The 18,011-nt window shown below is 46.1% G+C and overlaps 1 protein-coding gene across 5 annotated transcripts in view; it reads right to left on the minus strand.

The window, feature by feature from the left end:
• LOC135047996 (arylsulfatase H-like) overlaps positions 1-18,011 on the minus strand; it is a 450,445-nt gene that overhangs the window by 109,480 nt on the left and 322,954 nt on the right. For 4 of the 5 annotated variants that reach the window (XM_063955491.1, XM_063955493.1, XM_063955494.1 and 1 more), the window contains exons 6-7: positions 15,885-16,021; positions 13,434-13,502 (exon numbers count right to left, since the gene is read on the minus strand). In XM_063955491.1, coding sequence (XP_063811561.1) covers positions 13,434-13,502; positions 15,885-16,021 — 206 coding nt within the window. The remainder of the gene's footprint in view (positions 1-13,433; positions 13,503-15,884; positions 16,022-18,011) is intronic. The other variant, XM_063955492.1, reaches the window with a different exon arrangement.

The raw sequence follows: 18,011 nt of genomic DNA on the forward strand, positions 1-18,011 counted from the left end.
TAGTTCTCACATGTGGATCGTGATCTGCTCCCCCGTCCTCGATGCCGTCTTCTGCACTGCCGTTTCCACACCCGTGTGGCGCAGGCGGGATGACGTAAGGCTTTCACTCGTAACTCCTCATCAACGCGTTTCGGACTTGCCTGTCCTTAATCATGGATAATAGATGCACTTCCCAATGCTTCCTTTTTTATACAGCTTTATTGATTGATGTGCTTGATTGGAGAAGGCTTAATTGGTTTAAAAACAGCTGAATAAAATTAGCGTATTAATCTCTTATTCTTTTCAAATTAATCACTGGTGTTTGCAAATTAAAAAGAATATATGCATTATGTTAAAAATTTTTTTATAAATTATATTAAAAGAAAAAGGGGATGTTCTAAAAAAAGATGATTGTGTTATAAAAAGGAATTTAAATCAAAATCTATATTGAGGCCAGTGGGTTCCAAGGTTTGTAAAATAAAAATCCATTTTGCTTCTGCTTTTTTGAGTTTATCCACTATGTCTCCTCCCCTCCAGTAAGGGGTAATTTTTTGTATCCCTAGAAAATGTAAATGTGCTGGATCTTTATTATGTTTGTCTGCGAAGTGCTTTGACACGCTGTGCGTCTGTAAACCTTTTTTAATATTGTAGATGTGTTCTGCTAATCGAACTTTAATTTTCCTTTTAGTCTGACCTACGTATTGCAGGCCACAGGGGCATTGTAGAAGATAAATTGCTCCCTCTGTTTCACATGTCATTTTGTCTTTTATTCTGTGAGTTTTTTTTGTTACATTATCAGTAAACATTGTTTCAGGTTTGGTTGAAAATTTCTTTACTGTCCTACATGGTAAGCATTTTGTGCATGAAAAAAATCCTTTTGTGACATCTTTGTACAGAATCTCCTTCGGAATGTAACTTTTGACTAATTCTTGTTTGATTGAAGTGGCTCTTTTATAAATGATACGTGGTTTATTTTGAATTATGGGGGCTATTTCCTTGTCCAATGATAAAATGTGCCAATGCTTGTTGAGTATTTCTTCAAAGGCTAGATGTTGACTGTTGAATTGAGTGACAAATGCTAATTGAAAGTCTTTTTGTTCTTTCCGTTTATATTTTAACATCTCATTTCTGTCCGTGTTGGCAATCTGATTAAACTGTTCCTGTAATTCTTTCTCTTTATATCCACTTTGGACAACCCTTATCTACAATACATACACACTTGGAAAAGATACATAGATGACTTATTCTTCATTTGGAATGGTCCACAACAAGAACTTCATCAATTTTTAGAATACATTAACAGCAATTCCTACAAACTGGAATTTTCATCAGTCACCAGTGATAAAATGGTCATATACCTCGATTTGGAGATTTTCATACAGGAAAACGCAATCCAAACAAGAACACACACAAAGAATGTCAGCGGTAACAACACCATTTCCATGTGTAGCAATCATCACATCAATTGGAAAAAGAACATTCCAGGTGGGCAATTTCAACGACTGAAAAGGAACTGCTCGCAGTTTGAAACATTCATGGAACAGTCAGCACAAATGAAGAAGAAGTTTGTCCAAAGTGGATATAAAGAGAAAGAATTACAGGAACAGTTTAATCACAAAAGGATTTTTTTCATGCACAAAATGCTTACCATGTAGGACAGTAAAGAAATTTTCAACCAAACCTGAAACAATGTTTACTGATAATGTAACAAAAAAAACTCACAGAATAAAAGACAAAATGACATGTGAAACAGAGGGAGCAATTTATCTTCTACAATGCCCCTGTGGCCTGCAATACGTAGGTCAGACTAAAAGGAAAATTAAAGTTCGATTAGCAGAACACATCTACAATATTAAAAAAGGTTTACAGACGCACAGCGTGTCAAAGCACTTCGCAGACAAACATAATAAAGATCCAGCACATTTACATTTTCTAGGGATACAAAAAATTACCCCTTACTGGAGGGGAGGAGACATAGTGGATAAACTCAAAAAAGCAGAAGCAAAATGGATTTTTATTTTACAAACCTTGGAACCCACTGGCCTCAATATAGATTTTGATTTAAATTCCTTTTTATAACACAATCATCTTTTTTTAGAACATCCCCTTTTTCTTTTAATATAATTTATAAAAAAATTTTTTAACATATGCATATATTCTTTTTAATTTGCAAACACCAGTGATTAATTTGAAAAGAATAAGAGATTAATACGCTAATTTTATTCAGCTGTTTTTAAACCAATTAAGCCTTCTCCAATCAAGCACATCAATCAATAAAGCTGTATAAAAAAGGAAGCATTGGGAAGTGCATCTATTATCCATGATTAAGGACAGGCAAGTCCGAAACGCGTTGATGAGGAGTTACGAGTGAAAGCCTTACGTCATCCCGCCTGCGCCACACGGGTGTGGAAACGGCAGTGCAGAAGACGGCATCGAGGACGGGGGAGCAGATCACGATCCACATGTGAGAACTAAGGACGGACATGACTACAGGTAGGCAGATTAAGGGAAAGACAGTTAGTCAGGTTTCCCCACTGCAGCCGCAGCACGGATCATAGCTCCGGTGTCCACAAAAGAACTCACGCACAGGACTTTCACATCAGCACAGAAGTGCTGTAAACATTACTAATTAACCATTTTTTATTCACAGGTGTTTGCAATCTTTTTTATTTTAGTTTCATTTTATTTTATTTCATTCAATTTTTTTCTTAAGCGCTCCTGTTCTCAACTTTATATTGTCATCATCAATTTAAAGGAGCAGCTCAACATTATATAGCGCGGGTCATTTATCACATTTATTGTACTGTAATAGGAATGTTCTGTAGCAGAATTAGCACCATAGCAGGATGCACTTGAGTAGAGAATGCGGCATTGTAGGATTACGCTGTAGAAGGTTAGATCCGTAGCAGGATGTACGTTAGCAGAGATGCGGCATTGCAGGATTGCACTGTAGAAGGTTAGCACCGTAGCAGGATAATGGGATTGCACTATAGCAGGATCACAGGATAGCACTGTAGTAAAGTATGCAATGTAGCAGGATAACAGGATTGCACTGTAGCAGGATCACACTGTAACAGAGTAGCTACACAGGATAGCTGTTGGAGCCCGGCAGTACTATGGATGATGTTAGCAGTAGAGACCAGCATAACCAGGAACAGGAACTGAGACAACCTTGACACGATGAACTGGCAACTGGGAGTCTGTGTGGCTGGCCTATATAGTGAGTTCAGGTGCTGCTCACAGCTGTGGTAACAGCTAATTACCAAGCTGCAGATACAGAGCAGAGTGCTGAGCACCAGAGCAGAGGGCGCCACCCCAGACATGGAGGAGAAACTGCATGGATCGTGACACCGTTCGCTTATCAAGACTTACCACAGCTACATTTGACGGTATGGCGGTTGAATGCCAGATCTGAGCTCGGAAGGGTATTCCAAGCTAGATGATTCCTACCCTGACAAAGGCTAGGAAGGGGGTAATGTCATAACATTACCATCGCATTTGGAAAAAATATGTGTCTTGGTACGAGTCCAAGAAATTTCCTGTGGTGGAGTTTCAACTTGGTCGTTTTCTCCTTTTCCTGCAAGCAGATGTGGATATGTGCCTGAGATTGGGCTCCATCAAGGTCCAGATCTGGGGTTTGTCCATATTCTTCCAAAAACAATTGGCTGTCCTCCCTGAGGTTCAGACCTTTTTGAAAGGGGTTCTGCACATCCAGCCTCCCTTTGTGGCACCAAAGGCACCCTGGGATCTTGATGTGGTATTACAGTTCCTGCAAATGGATTGGTTTGAGCCTCTTCAGGAGGCTGAAATCAAGTTTCTCACGTGGAAGGCCGTCACTTTGTTGTACTTAGCTTCTGCTCGACGTGTGTTGGAAATGGGGGCTTTATCATGTAAAAGTCCCTATCTGATCTTCCATGAAGACAGGGTGGAACTCAGGACTCGTCCGCAGTTCTTGCCTAAGGTTGTTTCAGCTTTTCATATCAATCAAACTATTGTGGTGCCAATGGCTACTAACTCCTCAATTGCTTCAAAGGCCTTGGACGTTGTAAGGGCTTTGAAGATTTATGAGAAGAGGACGGCTCGTCATAGAAAATCTGACTCTCTGTTTGTCCTCTATGATCCCAAGAAAATTGGGTGTCCTGCTTCTAATCAGTCGATTTCACGCTGGATCAGGTTCACCATCCAGCATGCATATTCTACGGCAGGATTGCCATGTTCAAAATCTGTACTCGTAGGGTGGGTTCTTCCTGGGCGGCTGCCTGGGGTGTCTCGGCTGTACAGCTTTGCCGAGCAGCTACTTGGTCTGGATCAAACACGTTTGCTAAGTTTTACAAGTTCGATACTTTGACCTCTGATGACCTCAAGTTTGGTCATGCAGTAATGCAGGAGCCTGCGCGCTCTCCCATTCTGGGAGCTTTGGTACATCCCCATGGTACTAATATGGACCCCAGCATCCTCTAGGACGTAAGAGAAAATAGGATTTTAATTACCTACCGGTAAATCCTTTTCTCGTAGTCCGTAGAGGATGATGGGTGCCCGCCCAGCGCTTCGTTTTCCTGCATTGATGTTATAGTTCAGTACTGCCTGGTTCCTAGGTAAGTTCTGTGTTATTTACTGTGTCAGTACTGTTTCAGCTGTTGCTGAGTTTTCCGGCATGTTGGCCGGATTTGTCTGTTGTGTGAACTGGTATGAATCTCGCCACTATCTGTGTATTTTCTTCTTTCGAAGTATGTATTATCCTCGGGCACAGTTTCTAGACTGAGTCTGGTAGGAGGGGCATAGAGGGAGGAGCCAGCCCACACTGTTAAACTCTTAAAGTGCCAATGGCTCCTGATGGACCCGTCTATACCCCATGGTACTAATATGGACCCCAGCATCCTCTACGGACTACGAGAAAAGGATTTACCGGTAAGTAATTAAAATCCTATTTTTACTTCACACTGCTCTCTTTCAATACAGTGCATTTACTGAAAATGTGTTCCGTATGCAATATTGGCAGCTGAGTAGTTATCCGTATATCGGGATCAAACAGTACCTATTTTAAGGGTGGTCTTCAGTATGCCGGCTCTTGGGATCCCGGCGCACAGTATACCGGTGCCGGAATCCCGACAGCCGGCATACCGACACTTATTCGCCCTCGTGGGGGTCCACGACCCCCTGGAGGGAGAATAAAATAGTGTAGCGCGCCACCGTGCCCGCAGCGTGGCGAGCGCAGCGTGGCGAGCGCAGCGAGCCCGCAAGGGGCTCATTTGCACTCACCACACTGTCGGTATGCCGGCGGTCGGGCTCCCGGCGCCGGTATGCTCGTCGCCGGGAGCCCGACCGCCGGCATACCATACTACACCCTATTTTAATCCCAATAGTCATATCTTTTAAATTTTTGGATCACAGTATATAAGAATAGTATGTCAGCCCATTGATGGACACAAGTCCTATAAATTTTATTAATAAGGTCAGTATGAATTTCCGTCTAGTTAACATAAATCCGCTCACTTGTCTGTAGTAATGAGATTCCTGATATTTTACATAGTGAGCAGAGTAATACATTCCTCTTATTCTGATTTCCCCACTGTACCTCTGTGGACACTCTCATAGGATATACAGTACATAGAATGCATCAAACCAGCACAGACAGTGTAATGGTTAGCATTACTGCCTCACAGCACTGAGGTCATGGGTTCGATTCCCACCATGTCTCTAACTGAGTGTAGTTGGTATATTCTCCCTGTGTTTGTGTGGGTTTCCTCCGGGTACTCCGGTTTCCTCCCACAATCCAAAAATATACTGGTATGTTATTTGGATCCCCCCCAAAAATGAACCCTAATATGAATGTATGTACATGTGGCAGGGAATATAGACTGTAAGCTCCACTGGGGCAGGGACTGATGTGAATGGCCAAATATTCTCTGTAAAGCGCTACGGAATATGTGTGTGCTATATAAATAACTGGTAATAAATAAATAAAATAAAAAAGCACATCACTGTATTTATATATGTGTTGCAGCTAAACATGCTGCTGATAGCGCTTCATATAAACTGAAATAATTTTTACACTTTTATTGTTCCACGTATAACTCATTTATAAGTGCCGTAATGAGACATTTTAGCGCTGTGTGCAAGAAACAGCATCAGCACCCCCCATATTTAAAATAAGAATTTACTTACCGATAATTCTATTTCTCATAGTCCGTAGTGGATGCTGGGACTCCGTCAGGACCATGGGGAATAGCGGGCTCCGCAGGAGACAGGGCACATCTAAATAAAGCTTTTAGGATCACATGGTGCGTACTGGCTCCTCCCCCTATGACCCTCCTCCAAGCCTCAGTTAGGTACTGTGCCCGGACGAGCGTACACAATAAGGAAGGATCTTGAATCCCGGGTAAGACTCATACCAGCCACACCAATCACACCGTACAACTTGTGATCTGAACCCAGTTAACAGTATGATAACAAAAAACGAAGTAGCCTCTGAAAAGATGGCTCACAACAATAGTAATAACCCGATCTTTGTAACAATAACTATGTACAAGTATTGCAGACAATCCGCACTTGGGATGGGCGCCCAGCATCCACTACGGACTATGAGAAATAGAATTATCGGTAAGTAAATTCTTATTTTCTCTAACGTCCTAGTGGATGCTGGGACTCCGTCAGGACCATGGGGATTATACCAAAGCTCCCAAACGGGCGGGAGAGTGCGGATGACTCTGCAGCACCGAATGAGAGAACTCCAGGTCCTCCTTAGCCAGAGTATCAAATTTGTAAAATTTTACAAACGTGTTCTCCCCTGACCACATAGCTGCTCGGCAAAGTTGTAATGCCGAGACCCCTCGGGCAGCCGCCCAAGATGAGCCCACTTTCCTTGTGGAGTGGGCCTTTACAGATTTAGGCTGTGGCAGGCCTGCCACAGAATGTGCAAGTTGGATTGTGCTACAGATCCAACGTGCAATCGTCTGTTTAGACGCAGGAGCACCCATCTTGTTGGGTGCATACAATATAAACAACGAGTCAGATTTTCTGACTCCAGCTGTCCTTGAAATATATATTTTTAATGCTCTGACAACGTCCAGTAACTTGGAGTCCTCCAAGTCGCTAGTAGCCGCAGGCACCACAATAGGCTGGTTCAAGTGAAAAGCCGAAACCACCTTAGGGAGAAAATGAGGACGTGTCCGCAGTTCTGCCCTGTCCGAATGGAAAATCAGATATGGGCTTTTGTATGATAAAGCCGCCAACTCTGAAACTCTCCTGGCTGAAGCCAGGGCCAATAGCATGGTTACCTTCCATGTAAGGTATTTTAAATCTACCGATTTTAGAGGCTCAAACCAATGAGATTTGAGAAAATTCAAAACTACGTTCAAATCCCACGGTGCCACTGGAGGCACTATTGGGGGTTGTATATGTAGTACACCTTTGACAAAAGTTTGTACTTCAGGCACTGATGCCAATTCCTTCTGGAAGAAGATTGATAAGGCCGAAATTTGAACTTTAATGGACCCCAATTTTAGGCCCATAGACAATCCTGCTTGCAGGAAATGTAAGAATCGACCCAATTGAAATTCTTCCGTTGGAGCCTTCTTGGCCTCACACCACGCAACATATTTTCGCCAAATGCGGTGATAATGTTGTACAGTCACTTCCTTTCTAGCCTTAATCAAGGTAGGAATAACTTCCTCTGGAATGCCCTTTTCTTTTAGAATCCGGCGTTCAACCGCCATGCCGTCAAACGCAGACGCGGTAAGTCTTGGAACATACAAGGTCCCTGCTGAAGCAGATCCCTTCTTAGAGGTAGAGGCCATGGATCCTCCGTGAGCATCTCTTGAAGTTCCGGATACCAAGTTCTTCTTGGCCAGTCCGGAGCCACCAGTATTGTTCTTACTCCTCTTTTCCGTATAATTCTCAGTACCTTTGGTATGAGAGGCAGAGGAGGGAACACATACACTGACTGGTACACCCACGGTGTTACCAGAGCGTCCACAGCTATTGCCTGAGGGTCTCTTGACCTGGCGCAATATCTGTCCAATTTTTTGTTGAGGCGAGACGCCATCATGTCCACCTTTGGTCTTTCCCAACGGTTCACAATCATGTGGAAGACTTCTGGATGAAGTCCCCACTCTCCCGGGTGAAGGTCGTGTCTGCTGAGGAAGTCTGCTTCCCAGTTGTCCACTCCCGGGATGAACACTGCAGACAGTGCTATGACATGATTCTCCGCCCAGCGCAGAATCCTTGCAGCTTCTGTCATTGCTCTTCTGCTTCTCGTGCCGCCTTGTCGGTTTACGTGGGCGACTGCCGTGATGTTGTCCGACTGGATCAACACCGGCTGACCCTGAAGCAGCGATTTTGCCAGGCTTAGAGCATTGTAGATCGCTCTTAGCTCCAGTATATTTATGTGAAGGGACGTCTCCAGGTTTGACCACACGCCCTGGAAGTTTCTTCCCTGTGTGACTGCTCCCCAGCCTCGTAGGCTGGCATCCGTAGTCACCAGGACCCAGTCCTGTATGCCGAATCTGCGGCCCTCTAACAGATGGGCACTCTGCAACCACCACAGGAGAGACAACCTTGTTCTTGGTGACAGTGTTATCCGCTGATGCATGTGCAGATGCGATCCGGACCATTTGTCCAGCAGATCCCACTGAAATGTCCGTGCATGGAATCTGCTGAATGGAATCGCTTCGTAAGAAGCCACCATCTTTCCCAGGACTCTTGTGCATTGATGTACTGACACAGTTCCTGGTTTTAGGAGGTTCCTGACAAGTTCGGATAACTCCCTTGCTTTCTCCTCCGGGAGAAACACCTTTTTCTGAACCGTGTCCAGAATCATTCCCAGGAACAGCAGACGAGTTGTCGGGGTCAATTGAGATTTTGGAAGATTCAGAATCCACCCGTGTTGCTGAAGCACTACCTGGGTTAGTGCTACACCGACTTCCAGCTGTTCTCTGGACTTTGCCCTTATCAGGAGATCGTCCAAGTAAGGGATAATTAATACGCCTTTTCTTCGTAGAAGAACCATCATTTCGGTCATTACCTTGGTAAAGACCCGAGGGGCCGTGGACAAACCAAACGGCAGCGTTTGAAACTGATAATGACAGTCTTGTATCACGAACCTGAGATACCCTTGGTGTGAGGGGTAAATTGGGACATGCAGATAAGCATCCTTTATGTCCAGGGACACCATGAAGTCCCCTTCTTCCAGATTCGCTATCACTGCTCTGAGTGACTCCATCTTGAACTTGAATTTCTGTATGTACAGGTTCAAGGATTTCAGGTTTAGAATAGGTCTTACCGAACCGTCCGGCTTCGGTACCACAAATAGTGTGGAATAATACCCCTTTCCCTGTTGTAGGAGGGGTACCTTGACTATCACCTGCTGAGAATACAGCTTGTGAATGGCTTCCAAAACCGACGTCCTTTCTGAGGGAGACGTTGGTAAAGCAGACTTTAGGAACCGGCGAGGGGGAGACCTTTCGAACTCCAACATGTAACCCTGAGATATTATCTGCAGGATCCACGGGTCCACTTGTGAGCGAGCCCACTGATTGCTGAAAATCTTGAGTCGACCCCCCACCGCTCCTGAGTCCGCTTGTAAAGCCCCAGCGTCATGCTGATGGCTTTGTAGAACCCGGGGCGGGCTTCTGGTCCTGGGCAGGGGCTGCTTGCTGCCCTCTCTTACCCTTTCCTCTGCCTCGCGGCAGATAAGACTGTCCTTTTGGTCGCTTGTTTTTATAGGAGCGAAAGGACTGCGGCTGAAAAGACGGTGTCTTTTTCTGTTGGGAGGGGGTCTGAGGTAAAAAAGTGGATTTGCCGGCAGTTGCCGTGGCCACCAGGTCCGAAAGACCGACCCCAAATAATTCCTCTCCTTTATATGGCAATACTTCCATATGCCTTTTGGAATCCGCATCACCTGACCACTGTCGCGTCCATAAACTTCTTCTGGCAGATATGGACATCGCGCTTACTCTTGATGCTAGAGTACAAATATCCCTCTGAGCATCTCGCATATAAAGAAAAGCATCCTTTAATTGCTCTAGAGTCAATAAAATACTGTCCCTATCCAGGGTATCAATATTTTCAGTCAGAGAATCCAACCACACTACCCCAGCACTGCACATCCAGGCTGAGGCTACTGCCGGTCGCAGTATAACACCAGTATGTGTGTATATACTCTTCAGTGTAGTTTCCAGCCTCCTATCTGCTGGATCCTTGAGGGCGGCCGTATCAGGAGACGGCAACGTCACTTGCTTTGATAAACGTGTGAGCGCCTTATCCACCCTAGGGGGTGTTTTCCAGCGCGCCCTAACCTCTGGTGGGAAAGGGTATAATGCCAATAACTTCTTGGAAATTAGCAGTTTTCTATCTGGGTTAACCCACGCTTCGTCACACACGTCATTCAATTCCTCTGATTCTGGAAAAGCTACAGGTAGTTTTTTCACCCCCCACATAATACCCCTTTTTGAGGTACCAGCAGTATCAGAGATCTGCAAAGCCTCCTTCATTGCCGTGATCATATAACGTGTGGCCCTATTGGAAAATACGTTTGTTTCTTCACCGTCGACACTAGATTCATCTGTGTCGGTACCCGTGTCGACTGACTGAGGTAAGGGACGTTTTACAGCCCCTGACGGTGTCTGAGACGCCTGAGCCGGTACTAACTGGTTTTCCGGCCGTCTCATTTCGTCAACTGACTTTTGTAATGTGCTAACATTATCACGTAATTCCATAACTAAAGCCATCCATTCCGGTGTCGACTCCCTAGGGGGTGACATCACCATTACCGGCAATTGCTCTGCCTCCACACCAACATCGTCCTCATACATGTCGACACACACGTACCGACACACAGCAGCCACACAGGGAATGCTCTAATCGAAGACAGGACCCTCTTAGCCCTTTGGGGAGACAGAGGGAGAGTTTGCCAGCACACACCAAAAGCGCTATAAATGTATATAAACAACCCTAGAAGGTGTTGTTTTTGATATAAGCGCTTTTAATATATCAATATCGCCAAATTATGCCCCCCTTCTCTTTGTTACCATGTTTCTGTAGTGCAGTGCAGGGGAGAGTCCTGGGAGCCTTCCTCACCAGCGGAGCTGAGCAGGAAAATGGCGCTGAGTGCTGAGGAGAATAAGCTCCGCCCCTTTTTCGGCGGGCTTTTCTCCCGGGTTTTAAGAAAACTGGCCTGGGTTAAATACATACATATAGCCTTAATGGCTATATGTGATGTATTTATTTTGCCACTAAAGGTATTTAATATTGCTGCCCAGGGCGCCCCCAGCAGCGCCCTGCACCCTCCGTGACTGAATCAGTGAGACGTGTAGCAACAATGGCGCACAGCTGCAGTGCTGTGCGCTACCTTCATGAAGACTGAGGAGTCTTCTGCCGCCTGCTTTCCGGACCTCCGTCTTCAGCGTCTGTAAGGGGGATCGGCGGCGCGGCTCCGGGACGAACCCCAGGAGGACCTGTGTTCCGACTCCCTCTGGAGCTAAGTGTCCAGTAGCCTAAGACTCCAATCCATCCTGCACGCAGGTGAGTTGGAAATCTCTCCCCTAAGTCCCTCGATGCAGTGATCCTGTTGCCAGCAGGATTCACTGAGATTTAAACCTAAAAAAACTTTTTCTAAGCAGCTCTTTAGGAGAGCCACCTAGATTGCACCCTTCTCGGACGGGCACAAAAACCTAACTGAGGCTTGGAGGAGGGTCATAGGGGGAGGAGCCAGTACGCACCATGTGATCCTAAAAGCTTTATTTAGATGTGCCCTGTCTCCTGCGGAGCCCGCTATTCCCCATGGTCCTGACGGAGTCCCAGCATCCACTAGGACGTTAGAGAAAATAGGGCAGGTGCATGACGTAGGCACGTGACAAAATATATGGGGGTGGCTTCATGGGGAAGGGGCTTGGCCACAAGAGTACCAATTCATATTACGCCCCTGTCACACATCACGCCAGGTAGAGACCGTCACACTTTACTCCAGTTAGAGTCCCCTTTTACACATTACGGGAGGTAGAGCTCCCTTTTACACATTACGGCAGGTAGAGTTCCCTTTCACACATTACGGCAGGCAGAGCTCCCTTTTACACAATACGGCAGGCAGAGCTCCCTATTACACATTACAGCAGGTAGAGTCCCCTTTTACACATTATGGCAGGTAGAGTCCCCTTTTACACATTACAGCAGGTAGAGTCCCCTTTTACACATTACGGCAGGTAGAGTTCCCTTTCACACATTACGGCAGGCAGAGCTCCCTTTTACACATTACAGCAGGTAGAGTCCCCTTTTACACATTACGGCAGGCAGAGCTCCCTATTACACATTACAGCAGGTAGAGTTCCCTATTACACATTAGACAAGTAGAATCCATGCTACACATTATGGCAGGCAGAGCTCCCTTTTGCATGTGTGTGGGTGTGTGTGTGTGTGTGAGTGTGTGTGCACGTCTGTGTGTGTTCAGTCTCCCCCCTCCCTGCACATCTTACCAAATGATGCTGCACCAGCGGAAACCCGATAGCCAACTACTGTACACAAGCAGGCTGGCGGCGGACACACAGTGCGGAGCTGAACTCTCCAGCCGGCTGTGTCCAGCAAATCTCCAAACTCCAAACCAGGCACCACTGACACACACTTAGTTATGGCCCTGTCATCCCTGCACTGTTAATTGTGAATACTGTATATTCACAGAGATGGTGTTTGTACACTGCCCGTATGTTGTAATACACTCAGTAGTTGGCAGTTAATAGGGAAGGGATCCATCCTATTACTTGCCCACTGTAAGGAAATTATTAATAAAGTAATTAAGTAGCAGTGTACACAGGCAGTATAACAATCAGTTGGTGACTATGCATATTCTGTATGTTTTCGAAGTTCTGCAGTAATGAGGATTTCTGGTTTTTAATAATACAGTATGCCGTGGGTAGAGTAGCCTATTCTGTACAGTATCTCTCATTCATCTTTTCCTTTCTGCACTCCTACAATATGACCATTTTCACAGATTATTCTTGGATTGCTGCAAGTTATTGTTTTTATTCATATGTAATTGCTGTGCTTGCTGCTGGCATAGGGCATTATTCAGGTGGGATCGTAAATGCAAAGTTGCTTTTAGCAGTTTTGCATTAAGATTCTTGGCAATGCAAATGCAAGAGGAAGTGCACACCAACTCCGTCATGCATTGGCGATTGCTAAAAACTGTGATGCTATCGCAGTTCAGGATGAACATTGCGACCATTGGTTCTGATATTCACCTGTGACTGCAGTCGCAGGGTGGCTAGCAATGGCAAGGAAACTGCAACAGTGTTGCATTCCTTGGCATGTCCCCATTTTCCCTATGCCACCACCCCCGCCCCTACCTGCGAACGCCTCTGCCTGTCACTCAGGCAGAGACGATGGCATATCTGTGATAGCAAAACCTGTTCTGTTATGTGCATAAGCAATCCAACCTGAATAAGGCCCACTGTACGCTAGTGTACCTTGATCTCCCTGAGCCTGGTCACCGCTCAAGTTCTCCTGAGACTCGGGTGGCAGATCACAGTTTGACGCTAGAATGAAAGACATTTTATATTTAATTCTGTGGACACATTCAAACACGGCAGACATTGCGAATGTGCATTTCACCAGTATCTGGCTTTTTCAAGGATGCTGTAACCAGCTCCAGGGCCTGGCATGAATAGTCCTCCTCTCTGTCTGGTCCCAGGACTGAAGTCCCGGCAGGCCTCCCCTAATGGCGGTCCTGATCAGGTCGGCAACAGAAATCTTGGGGCCCGGTACAGTGATATCTCTGGGGGCCCCTCAGATTATATTAAAGCGCAACGTAATTTGCTGCGCTATATAAGAAACTGATAATAAATATATATGTATATATACACATATATAAAGATGTATGTCTCTACTCCCCCCCCCCCCCCACATACCACAGTCTGTGTCTCCCTCTCCTTCCTCCCACATACCCCACAGTCAGTAGCGGATCTTGCCACAGGCAAGCAGGACTTTTGTCCGGGGCGCCGCCTCACGGAGGGCGCCGTACCAGGACAAGATCCGCTGCTGCTGTGCCCCCCGCTGCCTACACGTCTAGTTTCCCTTCGTGGAGAGGACCTTTGCTGTGCGGTGCGCAATGACGTCATAGCGCACGGCACATCATTTCAGTCTGTATAGGGGGCGTAAATGACCACGCCCATTGTACGAAGCCATGCCCCTTATTGCCGCCCGGGGCGCACAGAGCCCCAGAACCGGCCCTGCCCACAGTCTGTCACCAATGACTTCATGCTGCATTCTCAGCTCCCTCTCCCCATCCCAAAGCCATATATCCCCTCACCAATTCACTGTTACCCCTGGGGAGAGAGTCACCTGCACTACACTCCCCAGTTTTCAGACCCGAACACTGTACAGCAGTTACCATGCGGCCCTCACACCCCACCAGAAGAGTTTGGCATAGGACACAGGTATCCTGGCCAGCGGAGCATCTGCCATGTCCAATAAATGCCTGCAACCGATGGAAGAGCAGGCGCACACTCGTGCTGCACAGTCACTGTGTGTGAGAGGATCCTGTCACTCTGAGGCTGCACCCACACTACACCTACAGCTCGCTGACAAGATGGCTCACATCCCTGCCGGGTACTAAGTGGCATATCCTTGGGGCCCCTCTGACCCTTGGGGCCCAGTACAGGTTTCCCCTTTGACCCCCCCTGTCACCGGCCCTGGTCCTGATGGTGATGATACATAGTTTAGCGATTATTTGCTACTGCGCATGTGCAAAATATTCTGAAATCCCTTATGGTGCATTTATTACCATGAGCGTACACACAAAGGCACTGTTGCATATGGGACAGATGGTATTAGAATTTGGGAGGCAAAGTGCTGAGCATTGGCGGTGGCAGGGGGTGGTCTTGTGGGCACGTTATGAGAATGCCGTGGGTGTGTCAGGGAACGCAACTACATTCTCAAATCCACAGCTGCTTCTACAGAGTCTATATTCAGATGGAGAAACTGCACCAGTCATAGACGGTAAACACAATGGTGTGCCAATGGTGGAGTGTCAAGAACCACCGCTGGTATTAAAGCATGCATGGGCACTGAAATTGGGCGTCTCACTGCTTGCACATTAAGGTGCACTCTAGTACACCAGGGGAAGGCTGAAACTAGCATTTGCATATTATCACTCCCGCAACTCTGGCAACAGGTGCTAGAGAAGGTACAACAGCATCCAACACTAAGGGGGTCATTTCGAGTTGATTGCTCGCTAGCTATTTTTTGCAGCGCTGCGAACAGATAGTCGCCGCCTATGATGGGGAGTGTATGTTTGCTTTGCAAGTGTGCGATCGCATGTGCAGCCAAGCACTATAAAAAAGTTTTGTGCAGTTTCTGAGTAGCTCAGAACTTACTCAGCTGCTGCGATCACTTCAGCCTGTTCTTGTCCGGAACTGACGTCAGACACCCGCCCTGCAAACGCTTCGACACGCATGCGTTTTTTCCAACAACTCCCAGAAAACGGTCAATTGACACCCACAAGTGCCCTCTTCCTGTCAATCTCCTTGCGATCGGCTGTGCAAATGGATTGTTCATAAAATCCATCGCTCACCAACGGTCCGCTTTTTACCCGTACGACGCACCTGCGCATTGCGGTGCAAACGCATGTGCAGTTCGATCGCGATCAGGTCAGAATGACCCCCTAAATACGGTCCACGGACAGCACAGATCATGCAGTAATCACAATCAGCCCCTGTACCTGCAAAGGGACTATTATTAAAAAAAATTTAAATTTTTTTTTTTTTAAAGTAAAATATATCCCTGTTTAGACAGTGAAAGCAATTGTCTAATTAGTTGCTTCAGGAAACATCACAGTTGAGAAAATTGCAGCATTTTATTAAATAAGTGCATTAGTTTCTAATGATACTATGATAGAGCAGTAATAATATGGAACTTACCAATCATCCAGTCCACTTCCTCTACATTGTCTCCATACAAATCATGCTTACTCCTTCCTCTCATCTTCTTTGTAGTGTAATGGGGAGTGTGGATATGCAGAAAAGATACAAAGAGAAGAAAGGGTCCATCTTTGTTGCTGAAGCACAAGTAGGATACAGAGGGGTATATATTAATCTTTGTAATTAAAGTGTTAAATAATTAAAACTATAATAAATGTTTATCATTTTCAAGCATTGTTCCCTCTTTGTTAATGGGTAATGTCTCCCTCAGTGTCGGACTGGGGCATATAGGGCCCACTGGGGGAATGCAGTGGTAGGAACCCATGTTTAGGTGTGTGTGGCCAGTTTGCAGAGGGGGTGTGGCCTGCCACCTCATTGGTTTAACTAACCATTAGAGAGTGCAACGTCTGGGCCCCTTCATAAATATATACAGTAAATTCAGCTGCTGCATGCGTGATAGTGTACCAGATAAATAACAGATTAATAAAATTAATGCACTGTCGAAAATAGACCATACTCCAGTATAAGATAACATATGTATAATGTATAATTCAAGTGCACAGTCTGGAACCTGATCCTTAGAGTAGGAGGTGGGCTCCCAGGCAGTGGGGCCCATCAGTGGATTCCCCTGTACCCCTGTGGGCCAGTCCAAGTCTGGTCTCCCTTAATGAACCTCTGGGAACTGCATGCTGAAACTGTGCTTACCAGAGCTCCTCCCTCTCAATCATCATTGTTGCCACTAATAATAAAAAATATACTAGGTGATTCATCGTGCCCTTTGGGCGCTCTTCACATCGTCGTAAGGGGCTACGCCCCCTTAGCCTTTGCACGCCCTTGTGACGTGCAATATTTGTATTATATGGAGTATTACCTCCAATCATAATTGTGTGAGTGGTTAAATACTGCATGGACAAAGGGCCTGCGATGGTTAAGAGGTCGTAGCCCCTTGCAACGGCATGAACAGCGCACACAGGGCCTGATGAATCACCTAGTAGGTGCTGTGGTTGGGGGGAGTGGCGGGTGCAGGGAAGACACGGATTGGGGAGGAGTACAGGGGTGCAGTGGGTGGGGGAGGGGCTGGTGCGGTGATGCAGTGGGTGGGGGAGGGGTTGGTGCCGCGGGTGGGGGTCCGGAGCCACCGCGGGTGCGGGGGTGCAGCGGGTGGGGTAGGGGCGGGTGTGGTGGTGTGGCGGTTGGGGGAGGGGCGGGTGCGGGGGTGCTGAGCCACCATGGGTGGTAGAGGGGGAGTGGGGCTGCCGCGGAAGGGGCCCAGAGGTACTGCGAGTGGTGGAGGGGCGGGTAATGCTTCTCCTGCTTCTCCTCCTGGAAGCAGCTAAGCTGCTGTCCTCCCTTTGGCAGTGGCTCTCCCGGAGACTCGCACAGCAACCAAGCAGTCAGTCACTATTGTTAGTGTCACTGTCCCAACGTGCCGCATTACATGGAAGAAGTTGCACTCAATAAACTACAGCTCCCAGCAGGCCTTAGCGCCGGAATGCCGCTTTCATACACATCTATGCCGGTGTCTGCAGCAGCTTTTGTTCCACCTGCAGTGGCGCACCCAGGGGGGGTTTCCGAGCACCCTGAAACCCCCCTCCACTAATTTTTTTTTTTAAAGCTGCATGAGTATTTTTAATGGCTGTCTAGCGTCCTCTGCAGCCTGCTGTCTTCCTGGTGGCACTTGTAAGTGCAATAAAAGTTTACTTTATTTTAATTATAGTACATATATATCCATGTGCATACATATATACACATGTATATACATACACACACACATGATATATATATACATGTGTATATATATGTGTACTGTATGTGTGTGTGTGTGTGTGTGTGTGTGTGTGTGTACATACACATATATATATATATATATATATATATGTATGCATGTTTAATATGCTATGTATATGTGTATATGTATGTGTGTGTGTATGTATATATATATATATATATATATATATATGCGTAAATCCTCACCAACAGACTCCAACCGGGGCTATGATCAGGTAAAACCAGCACTCCACCATTCAAAAAAGTTATTTTAATGATCCTTTCAATGTTGAGACAAGTTCAATTATGCGTAGATATGAAATGTACTTATCATTCTTTATAATGCAGCATGATTCAGCA

This window comes from Pseudophryne corroboree, chromosome 2 (assembly GCF_028390025.1).
Source record: "Pseudophryne corroboree isolate aPseCor3 chromosome 2, aPseCor3.hap2, whole genome shotgun sequence".
Lineage (NCBI taxonomy): Eukaryota > Metazoa > Chordata > Amphibia > Anura > Myobatrachidae > Pseudophryne > Pseudophryne corroboree.